Genomic DNA, 12573 nt, shown 5'->3' on the forward strand with positions numbered 1-12573 from the left:
AGTCAGTTTATTCAATATAATTAACCATTTGAAGCCAATTCACTCCTCTAAGGCTGAAAGAATTATAAATCGCAAAATAATAGTGCGCATATAAAAGCTAAAATAAGCTTTTAAGATCTTTGACAAACTCTTTAACGAACTCAATGGTCCTGCATTATATAAATGTGAACCATGTTAGGCAGACAAAATGATGGTAGAAAGCGTATCGATGTAAGCTCTAATATTAAAAAATTTCTATTTATCTTATAAAACGCAATGAGCAAAACACAACAAGTGAAGTTTACTGTGCGACGTATCTACAATCATTTAAACTCAAAATGTGCATTGTTTACTAATTCACAAAGAGTTAAATATGCTATGTTTAACAAAAACCTATGTTATAATTTAAAAAATCATCGATCGTATGTTTTTATTTTGACATTTTTTTTACCAATTTAATCTTAAAATAATTCTTGATCAGTTTTCATTGTAATTGATTGCAGCATTAAAAATAAAATATTGACTAAATCTTTTAATATCGTATATCAAATGATCAAGGACAAGAAAATTGAAGAGGTAAAATAAAGGAAGCGAGACTTCAAATCGTTAAATTCATTTGGCACAGATACAATCGACATTTTAACATACTGCAACTATATTGGAATTATCTACCCTATCATTTTTTCACGTATGATCTTAATTCTCTGTTTAGGCGATATAAAAAAGACAAGTCAATACACATGTTATGTAAATATTAATAGTAGAGTATTGGGGGAAAAAAACGTTCAAAAACACGTAGTAATCGATTACAGTGGACGACACGTTCGATTACTTCTAGACCGATCACGTGCGAAATTACAGCTAAGAAAGTTTCGCAAGTTTAATCATAATATGTATGTCACGTCAAGCCTTCCCTCATATAATTGTCACAATAATTAAAAGTAGATTGTTATTAGGGAAAGCAAACATGAAAAAAAAACCGATAGAAGCCGATTTCCGCGATATAGGCATCAGTCAGCATATATACGAGTTAACATAAAACGTTAACGATGTAGATCATATAAATAGAAGTTGGCCTTCATCACGAAAAGTAAAATATACAACTATCGTAATATGTTTAACGAGCAATCATATCCCGCTATTTTATCATTATAATCGCCGAAAGAAATGATATAGTTTACGAACTGCATTGTAAAATAGCGCGTCACGTTTCAGACGCGTAGTACAATTTACGTAAAGTATATAGAATCAATTTATATCAGTTTATACCTGTGAATAAGTACTTGTGGATTAGGGTTATGCATGTAGGACTCTTAAACTGTATATAAGAACAAAGTTAAGACGTCGCCGCTACAACTACAGGAGGAACAACGTCGGGTTCTCCGCTACCGTCGACCTTTTTAACTTTTATGGACTCCGCACTATTTTCCGACGAACTCTCGGGCTCACCGTTTTGTGCTGCCGCATCTTCGCTCGTCTCCTTCGACGGTCCTTCGTTCAGTCCGTTACTGTGTAATTTATCATCCAACACTGGCACATCCGTACTGGCATTTCCGTTTTGCGCGGTTCCATTGAGTTTTTGCTTTTCTGAATCCACTATATTTTTGTCCTTTGTATCCACTATATCCTCTTCTTTCACTATTTCTTCTTCTTTTGTTATCTCCTGTTTCGTAGTTTCATCCTCGCGTTTATCAGCGTCAGTGACTGTTTCCTCCGTTTCTTGAGATGTCTTTTCATCGATTTTTTCAGTTTTTGCGACTGCTTCCAAACTTTTCTCTGCAGATGTTTCAATCGACGTTGTTACATCTTCTTTCTTTACATCTGTCGTACTAGTTGTTGCTTTCGTTTCTGTTACTATAGTTTTTTCCACAGCTGTCTCTATAGTCTCCCCATTTTCCGTAAAATCTACTGCGGTCGATTCTACATTTTTCATTTCTTTTTGTTCATTTTTTGCTAAAACATTTTCGCTTTCAGATGTGGGAACAATCTTTGATTCTTTCTTTACTTCATCTTTTTCTGCTGTTAAGCATTCCTCAGGTTTGTCTGCTATTTTGTCACTTTGTGATTGCAGTTCAATATCGTCTTTTTTGTCACTCTCAGTCGTTTGAGTTTTTTCAGCAAGTTCAACTTGTATATTTGTTGCAATATCTGTTGAGTCTTTGATTTTATTTTCGGAAGACGTCGGAACATTTTCAGATTTTGATATAGCTTCTGAATTGGATACATCTGTGGATTTACTGGCAGTGGGAATAATTTCAGTTGTTAATGTATCTACATTTTTTTCAGTCTTTTCTGTTGTAGCAATTTGATCATTATTTTTTGTGGCTGGGATTGTAGTATCATCTTTCATAGTTTGTTCTGCATTTCCAGACGTACTTGTATCTTCATTTATGTCTTTAGATTTGACATCAGATTCTACTGATTCTGCAATTGGAGTTTCTTGTTCAGAATTTAAAGAATCTTTTTCAATCACCATTACTTCATCCTTTTGCGGCAAAGAAATTGAAGAATCTTGTGATAATTGATTTTTTAGACATTCTGTTCCTTCTGATTCAATCACTTCTTTCTCGGTTTCGTTTTTTTCAACTTTTTGATCATTAATATTAGGCATGTCAACATCTTCAGAAGTATCCATTGGTTCACTGACATCAGTTGTATTTTCGTCAACTTTTTCATTTGCTGTTTCTAATTTCTGTCGTTTTGCAGATGTTTGAAATGTTAAATCCAAGAAGGACTTGATAGTTGTATATGTAACTTTTTCTTCATCATTAAGAGCTGCATTACCCTCACGTATTACAATAACCGTTGATAAACCTGCTTCCTTGGCAGCTGCAGCTTCTGTCAATTAAAAAAAAAAAAAAAAAGAAATAAGCAAAGAAAATTTTGCAAATATTGTCTAAAAAATAATGTAATAAATCAATCACAAAATGATCAGATTTTTTCCTCCTTCCTTTAAAAATAAGAGAAATATACGAACCTTTTACAATATCAGTGAGAAAAATAACATTAGATGATTCCTCGTCAATTTTGCTCAATATGTTTTTGTAACTATCACTTTCTTGCTTGGCACCTACTTCTGTATCAAAGAAACCACTGAAATACTAAAAAAGAGAAAAAATGTTTTATAATTTTTATACAAAATCCTTTTTATCCAGATGCTTATCTAGTCAAATATCTTTAATTATATATAGTGTACAATTGTATTATTATATCCATATTATTAATGTACATTACCTTAAGCAGATCGCCACATACAGAATGCCCAAAAAGAAGTTTCTGTGCTTCAACACTGCCACTTGAGTAGACATATATTTTTCTGCCATCATTTTTCCAAGATTCAAGTGCTTTAGGAACATCTTCATAAATACTAAACAAGTATGCACAAGCATGTACTCTTGAAGCTTAACATTACAATAATTTGAATTTGAATTTTTATTTTTATTTATTTTTACAATTTTAATTGGATTATAGAAGTTTTCATAATCGATATTATTTAAGAATCTTATTTCAAAAAATAAAATAAATTAAAATTATTTATAAAATAATATCTGGTAACAGTTACTTAAAAAAAAAGTAATACAATCCAACAATTATGATGCGTAAGCTAATTGACAAATTAGAATAAATCAAAGAATTATAAAATACAAGCACACCTACCTATAGCACGATTTATTTTTATTTATGCATGATCTCATGAGATAACACAATAGTATAAGATAAAGTCTTATACAACAAAAAACAAGTATAAGATAGTCTTATACACAAATAAATATAAACAAAACAACTGAAGTGAACCCAAATATTATGTATATTCACCTCACTATTATTTATATATATATTAAAATATATTATTTATAGCATAATAGAAATATATATATATATATATATATATATATATAAAATAGATGTTATTCTTTATTTTTATATCTAATAAGTGTACGATACCACTTATATAGATTATTAAATTCAAATATTTTATAAAAGATCTTTATGTATCACATGTTTTGTAAAAGCTACACAATGCATGAAGAATCAATCTTATTTTTTATAAGTTGAAACAAGTCAGGAAGAATAAAATAGAATAACTTACTGAGCTTTAACTGCGCCTGTTTTATATGCTTCACGCCACATATGTCCTTGCAATTGCTTTAATGCCCCTGTCTTACGATCGTTATCCATTTGCCACAGAACATTTTTCAAGAGCGAATCTTTTTCATCTTCAGGCTTATCACCAGTAATCGCTACAAAACCATCTAATTTATCTTCCTCATCCTTTTTTGCCTGAAATATATATATAATATAATATAATAAAATTCTATAAGAAACTCAAGAAAACAAATTATAAAATTCAAAGAAAATAAATTGTATAATTTAAAAATTTGTTTACATTAGGGTTAAGTTTAAACTGAATATAATTATATATATATATATATATATATATATATATATGTATAATGTAACGAAAAAATATATTGTACAATATATAGAAATTGAGATTTAAACCACAAAATCAAGTTTTATATAACATATAAAAAAGTTTGCATAAACCAAGAAACAAATAATGTCTGTGTAGAGTTTTTAATATTGTTAAAGATATGAAAAGAGGCAGGGATATATTTCATGTTTATTTGTTATTAATATCAGAAATTACTTTTATTATAAGAATAACATGTAAAACAATAATCATTCAATAATTTTATTATAACATAAGAAAGTTTGCTCTATGAAAGTTCACTATTTTATATTTTCTAATATTATTTCAAAGCATTTTAAAATAAAAACTGTCTTAAAAGTTTCAATGACAATCAGTTACGCAGTCAAATTGAGTCTTTTCAATTAATTGATTTTCATGTCATAAATAGAAATTGTCTTAATACATTATTTGATTCTTTTAATTGAAAATGTGAAGCTTTATCTAAAAGAAAAGAAAAAAAACACCCAAGGCAAAGATTTTGATACAATCTGATGTAAATTATGACTATATTTTTCTCGCACATATAAATTTTCAAACAAAGAGACACACAAAAAAGTATTTTTCTATTTTCCTTTAGCCTGTGAAATTGGTTGCAGGTCAAAATCCGATATATTTTTATTTATTTATTTCTTCAACTCTTTTGTATTTACCTGTTCCTTTAAATCTCTGGTCAAAATCATATAGTTACCTGTTCCTTTAATTTTTCATAGTCTTGCTTGAACTCCTCATCCTCCCATTTGGACTCAATGTAATCTTTCAAATTCTGGCGCACGTAGGGAAACAGGGTATCCTGCAAAAGGGAAACAATAAGTCCGTGCATAAGCATCAACGCCGTCGCGAAAAAAATCACGCTCGGTGGCGTCTCGACGCGCCGCGTCAATATATTCGCCGATATCTATCGAAAGAATTGGTAATGTTTATTTTCGAGCTCGATTTTCCGATAGCGATTCGCGGGGAGGGGCGGTGCAAGTTCGCATTTTTTTTTCCTCTATTTTTTATCCGCCTAAAAAAAGAACCGAAAACGAACCCCGACGTCTCTCTCTCGAGTCGTCGCCCGATTTCGCAAAACACGACGGTGGCGGCGACTTGCCGAAAACTCGAGCCGGCACACTCCGCCCAGACGCGAGGACAATAACCCGCCGTGGAATTTCGCATATACCTATACGAGCCTTTTCCACGGACACCCGGACGATTCGGCGGAATTACGCGCGGGGCTAGACCCCATCGCCGCCATCGTCCTCGTCGCCTCGCGGGGGAGATACCCATCCTCGAAAAATTCGGCGAGGAGAATTCGCCCTGTTCGGGGGAATCGAGCGAGACGGAAACGGCGCAGCCGAACTCTCGCGAGACGCGCTCGCGCCGTCCCATGCCTTTATATCGCCTTTATGCCCTTTTTCTTTTACCTTCACGAAGCTGATGCTCGTGGTGGTGCCCTCGATGTCGACGAGCACCGTCCTCGCGGTCTCGTCCTGATCTTGGCTGCGCTTTTCCCCGGCCATTTCTACGAACGACTCGCCCACGACCGTAGAATTAATAACGGTATATATCTATATATATGTATGGTGTTCCCCCTCGGTTAGGTTGGCGCTCACGCTGTGTATGTCGGCGACGACGCGTTCCTGTTGAGAGCCGGCGAACGAATTCGCTGTTGGCCGTGCGCCAATGTGTGCTCGTTCCGGTGTATATGAGTGCGCGTGCGATCTCTCGCGAGTCCCCCCCTTCGCTCTCGCGCCCTGGTGTACCCGGTAACCATACCTGTATCACGTGTTCCGGGTGCCCGCCATTTTGTCGTTCGCTCGCCGCGAACGAATCTCGAGGAAGATAAAGCTCCGGAGAGATTTCGAATGTACGCTTCCGAAGGATACTACAAGAGTCACCGTGTTCTTCTCCCGCCAACTTTTATATATTTACATCTCCGCGGTTTATCTGCAACAATAAGACATGATTCTCGACGAATTATACATAAATATATCGTTACGATTTAATGACGGCAATTAAATGCTCTTAGCTCTTACCTGTCACTTTTTACACGCGTTATATTCGAGGAATGCTTGTTATCGATGATAATTCTTAACGCTGCTTGATACAAATGAAGAATTAAAAGTAGAATTTTAGGAGAAAACGCCGGGTTTTGCAACGGATCGCGACGAGACTGCGTGAAATACAAAACGCGGTCCGTATCGGCGCGCAGCTCGCGATAGTGTGAGTGCGTGCCGCGAATCGCGTTCGTTCCCCCTCGACCTCGACCAATCAGCGATCTCGTCATCGCGAATCCGTGCGCGCTTGCGTGCGTCCTTCCGAAAAATTTCACGCCGGTGAATTTGGCAAAAAATCTACCCACCTCGGCGAATTTTCACGACGAATTGATAAAAAAATTCGCAATGTTTCCATCATTTTGCATTTGCGAGGAAGCATGATCGATTCGGCCAAAAAACTGTTCGAATATCGACTCGACGACGAACCTCCTTCGCTGATATTACTCCGCGGAAAAGTAGTTCCATATCGCGCGTGATTTTTTGTCCTCTTTTAATAAACGATACGTAACGTCTTAAGACTCGATCGTTTTATTTGACAATTTCGCAATTATGTCGCTAATTCAGTCGTTTTACAATTTAAAAACATTTTTGTCCTTGTAGCTGACAATTGAGAATTCCTTTCAATTGTTCGATTGTCCGTGGGAAGGGCACGGGCAATCACCTGATTTTTGCGCCAATGGCGCGTCCATTTAAATTTCTGCGTAACGCGCGCGCATTTAAATTTAAATGACGATGACTGCATTGCTTTATTTTTTTCAGCAATGTTGTAAAATATTTAATATTATACACAAATATATGCATGATTACAACAGCATACATATTAATGATATTAGAATGTAACCATCAGAATTTCCTTGGAAGATATTCTAGAATAAAATAAAAATATTTTTATAATTTGAATATACAAAGTATAAAAAATTAAATAGTTAATAGTAATATTGCTATGTAATATATAGATTAATAATATTGATAGTAATAATTTTGAAATTATAATATACATATATATGAGATAACAGGTTACAATTAAATGAATAAATCAAATAAATAATTTATCTACCTGTTTCATAATATATATATAAACAGATATATGAAAGATATTGAAGACATTTTTTTTTTCATTTCACATAAACATATCTTATATTTACATAGATATCATCGCATATGATGTACATTGACAGTTACGTTGCAATCAAAACAGAATTTAATATAGAAAGCAAAAAAAAAAACGTATCATTAAATGTATAAAAACACGTGTATTTGTATTTAAAATCAATCATAATAATATGAATGTATGTATATAAAATTATTTACTTAATAATTAACTTATGATTAAAAGACTATAAGTGCTATCTAATGTGTGTACATAATATATAATATAATGATCGCTATAATATATAATAATGTTACTGTAAAGATATATAGCACTGGTGTGTATGTGTATGTATATTATTTTATTTTTTGCAATTTTGTAATTTCATTTAAAAACTTTAATTACCTGTATAATTAATTTTACTTGTGATATTAAGAATCTAATTTGTTTAATTTTTCACCGAGATGCTTATTCAGATGAATTCTGATTTCTTGTTGACTATTGCATTTTTCTCCGCACTCTGGGCATTCAATTTCACCATCTCCATGTTCCTTTTTGCGATGCTTTGATCGATAATTGTAGGTAGAGAACGATTGGCCACAGTCCGAGCATTGATAAGGCTGTTCGCCTGTGTGCTTACGGCGATGATGGTCCCTGGAATCTTTTCGCCTGAAACTCATATTACAATACTCACAAGTATAGGGTTTTCTACCAGTGTGTAGTAAAATGTGATTGTACAAGGATTTAGTATCGTTAAATCCTTTGCCGCATTGTGCACATTTGTATCGTTTCTCGCCACCGTGCTTGCTCTTGATGTGATTTATCAGCAGTTGTTTGATCCTGAAAGTAGCGTTACACGTGTCGCATTGGAATATCGGGCTGACCTTACCCTCATGCACCTTTTCTTTGTGCGCCTTGAGCGACATTTGATGTTTGAACTTCTCGTGACATTCGTTGCATTCGTACCACGGTTTTTGCTTTGTTAGTAAGGGATCTTGGCGGTCGATCTGATGAGTCTCCATCATGTGAGACTTCAACATACGATAGGTCGGCAAATCTTCTGCACATACCAGACATGTAAACAATTGCGGCAGCGATACATTCTTATCATTTTTCCAGTGCTTTTCTAAATGTTCGTTCATGTTCTGCTTTTTGCTGAAGGACTTGTTGCATATGTTGCAAACGTAGCGATTATTAGAGAAATGAGTTTTCTTGTGGAGTTTGAGTGCATTAGTAGTCATGCAGCGCAGGCCACATATGTCACATTGATAAGGTCTCTCGCCTGTATGTGTGCGATGATGTTCCTTCAATCGTGCCTTCAGTTGAAATGACTTGCCACATTGCTCACAGATATGTGGTCTAGCTCCTTTGTGTACAAAGAGATAATGCTCGTACAAGGAATTTTCTGCACTGAACTCTTTGCCACACGTGCTGCAAATAAACTCGTTCATGTTTTCATTATGTCTCATCTCATGGAATTCCAGTCTTTCTTTGCGCACAAAATGTTTAGGGCATTTCGAGCAATGATATTGTCGCGGCGAGATCACTTTCATTTCGTTTCCATCAACCATTAACGATAAAGTAGAGTCCTCGCAGGCTGCACATGTCGCCAAATCGTTAATTCCATCCGGATCTAAATCTGTTATTAATTTTCCACAGAGACTACAATTTACAGCAACTCGCTCCTGTATTTCGACTGCAATAGCTTTCTTTGCTTGATTGACAGTTACTTCATCCGCGCCCATCTCAAAATGTATCTCCTTGATTCCAAAGTGTTTATGTCTCTTTTGATGGCCAGTTAATCTAGGTTTCTTCGTGAATAACTTGCCGCATTGTATGCAAGCATATCGTTTCGAACTTTTGTGTGTGTGGAAATAGTGATCCCACAATAAGTTCTCGTTGCTAGCTTCTTTGTCACATACAGTGCAAACATATTTATCCATTTTATCTGACTTGTGTCTTTCCATGTGAAATTCGTATTTTAATTGTGAAAGATAACGAGCTCCACATAAATCACATACAATTTTTGGACAACTCTTACTGTCGATATCGTCGTATTTTGTACCATTTTCATTAATGTATTCTCCTTCAGTTTCTGTCAAGTACATTGTACTATTTTCTTCTTTGAAGTTTATTTCATTGCTAATCCATTCCACGCGTTCATCTATTCCATCATTTAGAGTCTCGCATTTTATGAAGTTATTTACAGCTACATAATCATTGTTTAATATATCGGTATTTGTTGCATCTAACTTCGTTTCTAGTTTTTGTGATTTAGTAGCTATTTCGCAAGAAATATTTTCCTTAAGTTTTCTCTTTGTACCTCTGGTTAATCGTTGCGATACATTATTCTTTTGATGTGTAATGTCAGTGTCAATATGATTTATATCTTCTTGTAATGTTGGTATGTTTTCATTTGTTTTATTGATGTTTTGTTTCTCATTATTCAACACATCAATGACAATGCTATGATTCAATGACGATTCTTGCAATTCTTCTGTATTTGATGGTTTAATGCAAGTATTAAGTTCTATTGTCTCTTCACAGGTTTCGATATTTCTTTCCATTAATTTTTCCATTTGATTTACTATGGCCAATGAAATTTGAAATGCATAATTACAATCATCAGGATTGCTCTTTACTAGGATCATTAAATCTACATTGCAATTTGGGCATGTATATATCATGTCATTATATAGTTTGGAAATTGTCTCAATTTCCATTCTTTCATTTTTATTGAGTTCAAACAAAGAATTATTTTTTGCCATATTGACGTTTTCCTTCGAGCATTGCAAGACATTTTGAATAAAATCATAATGAGTGGTAACTTTTTTATAGCAATCCAAACATATATTTTTGGAACGATCATCCTGTGAAATCTGTAAAAAAAAATAGGAATATTAATTATTTATAGACATACTAATCATTTATGTTTAATGAATCACATATACAAAACATTAACGTACCCTGATTGGTAATGTGTCATTTATTTTCTGCGCTAAATTAGTCGTTTCATCAAAGATATATTTTGAATTTATGAGTTCATGTTTAATGCCACACAAACGACATATCAATGTATTGTTTGACATTTTTGCAATTTACTATTATAATTTTGTTTGGTTTTTATAATTTTTTAGTAGATTATTTACAAAAGATGTATAATTTTCCCATATTTTCCTCAGGTATTGGCATCGATAGACTTTGTTTAAAATTATCTGAATAAAAAAAAAAAACATTTAAAAATTATGTTATAATTATATTTGCACAAAACACATTTGCCGATATTTATAATATACATTAATTATAATTATCGTTAAAATAATTCTGTCTTGTAAATTTTAAAAATCACTCAACATCTAGCAATATAAACTAAAAAGAGATTTGGAATATCAAATTTTATTTGCTACTTAAAAATATATACTCGATGAAACTTTTTTGAAAATATGATTATTAATTTCAGTAAATTATTAACTATAAATTATGCCTTATACAAAAATATGTAATTATACAACTATATAGAGGTTAGAATAATTAGGTGCATAGAAGAAAAGTATCTATATATATATATATTATATACTAAAGTACACAATAATTTTATCGAATTATTCAGAGAAAGGGACGCATTTTTAATAATAATAACATATAGTATAAAAGCTGTACAGTATAAATTGAAATTTAAGACAATAACGACAATACACATACATTACCAAGATGAAATTGAAATTGATACAAAATTTTAACTTACAGTTCAGTATTTACTTCACGTTTCCAATTCCTCCAATTATATTCGATTATTGAAAGATTTTATACGTCGATCAAATTATTATGATTATAATTGACTATATATTGCGCACAACTTGAAATATATTTTGACTTTGACTCTCATGTACATATACTGCGCGATTTCGCCTACACTGCACCCTAACCTCTAAAATCGATAGTTGATTGCGATTCTCGAAATATCGAATCGAGAGTCTCGATCGCAGTCACAGTCGGGAACGCATCGCGGCGGATCGAAGTCGTGTGTGAGTAGCTCCGTATTTTCCGCGAATATTTCTGGCGAAAAGTGAATTCTGTTTGCGAGAAATTGTCGGAAGTGTCTCGTAAAGTGTTCGTCGTAACGTGAACGTAGAGTACGCGTCGTTATTATACGTCCATATCGTCTACGCGGCATCGTTTGTGTAAGGGCAATCAATGCGTTCCCGCGGAATTGCGAAATCATCCTCTTTGTAATAATTCAAGCCGTTTTCTCCCCGAAATGCAACGAAAATGCATCGAGCATTAAATTATTGCCAGGTATGTGTGTGCATCTTATCATTCTGCAAGCAGTTGCGTCAAATTACGTTTTTTGTAAGAATTAATTCTGTTGTACATGTGTATGGTGTATGTATGTGTATGTGTGTGTGTGTGTCGATCGTTTCAACATTTTAGTAAAATATTTCAAATTTTCTCTCTAACGTGATTGGCTCCTTGTTTTGACGGTTCTCTTTAACGTGATTGGTTCGTTGCTTCGATTGTTCGATACATCGAGAATTGCAATGCCGCCACCTTTCGATATATCTCAAAATTCGATATATCTCGGTTCACTCAATTGCAGCGCCATATTGGATCAATATATTCGAATAGTTATTGTATATTTCTCGCGCGCGAATAATTACCGCGAGTGTCCTGTAAAAAGTATATATCGGCCGTGTGTTGTAATATATATTAATTAAATATGTGTAATTGCTATTGTACGCTAAAATCAGGAAGATATATCTGTGTGTGCGAAGTCGTAATCAATCTTTTTCACATTTAACCTTTAATTCTGAACTTCAACGCAAAATTGCAGCGGATAAGCAGAATCAAGTGTGTATGTAATATATTATTTTCATATAATGTATTTTTAAAACTATTTTATCTATTTACAATATATTTATTAGATTATTTTGAATTTCATATTCAATATATAATTACTACGCGATTGCATTTTGCATTTTGCAAAATATATAATA

General features: G+C 33.4%; 3 protein-coding genes across 4 annotated transcripts in view; 1 reads left to right on the forward strand and 2 right to left on the reverse strand.

The window, feature by feature from the left end:
* Window positions 1-576: 576 nt before the first annotated feature.
* On the reverse strand, window positions 577-6154 carry Enoph (enolase-phosphatase E1). Its single transcript, XM_029318384.2, has 6 exons — window positions 5857-6154; window positions 5142-5243; window positions 4070-4260; window positions 3214-3346; window positions 2957-3080; window positions 577-2817 (listed from the first exon to the last, which is right to left on the reverse strand). The coding sequence occupies exons 1-6, from the start codon at window positions 5950-5952 to the stop codon at window positions 1316-1318; spliced, it is 2148 nt and encodes a 715-aa protein (XP_029174217.1). The 5' UTR covers window positions 5953-6154; the 3' UTR covers window positions 577-1315.
* Window positions 6155-7726: 1572 nt separating this feature from the next.
* LOC114942939 (uncharacterized) lies at window positions 7727-11494 on the reverse strand. Of its 2 annotated transcripts, XM_029318432.2 has the most exons (3): window positions 11325-11494; window positions 10546-10794; window positions 7727-10458 (listed from the first exon to the last, which is right to left on the reverse strand). In XM_029318432.2, exons 2-3 carry the CDS (start codon window positions 10666-10668, stop codon window positions 8011-8013), a joined length of 2571 nt encoding a protein of 856 aa, XP_029174265.2. In that variant the 5' UTR covers window positions 10669-10794; window positions 11325-11494; the 3' UTR covers window positions 7727-8010. The 2 variants fall into 2 exon arrangements, with proteins under 2 accessions (XP_029174265.2, XP_085338080.1); XM_085481954.1 differs by lacking the exon at window positions 10546-10794 and having other exon boundaries at window positions 7728-10458.
* Window positions 11495-11585: 91 nt separating this feature from the next.
* LOC114942940 (pancreatic lipase-related protein 2-like) overlaps window positions 11586-12573 on the forward strand; it is a 192246-nt gene continuing 191258 nt past the window's right edge. Inside the window, exon 1 of the mRNA XM_085482051.1 lies at window positions 11586-11875. The gene's annotated coding sequence lies outside the window, so the exon portion shown is untranslated. The remainder of the gene's footprint in view (window positions 11876-12573) is intronic.

Source organism: Nylanderia fulva, unplaced genomic scaffold (assembly GCF_048542155.1).
Source record: "Nylanderia fulva isolate GAGA-0341 unplaced genomic scaffold, ASM4854215v1 Scaffold2, whole genome shotgun sequence".
Lineage (NCBI taxonomy): Eukaryota > Metazoa > Arthropoda > Insecta > Hymenoptera > Formicidae > Nylanderia > Nylanderia fulva.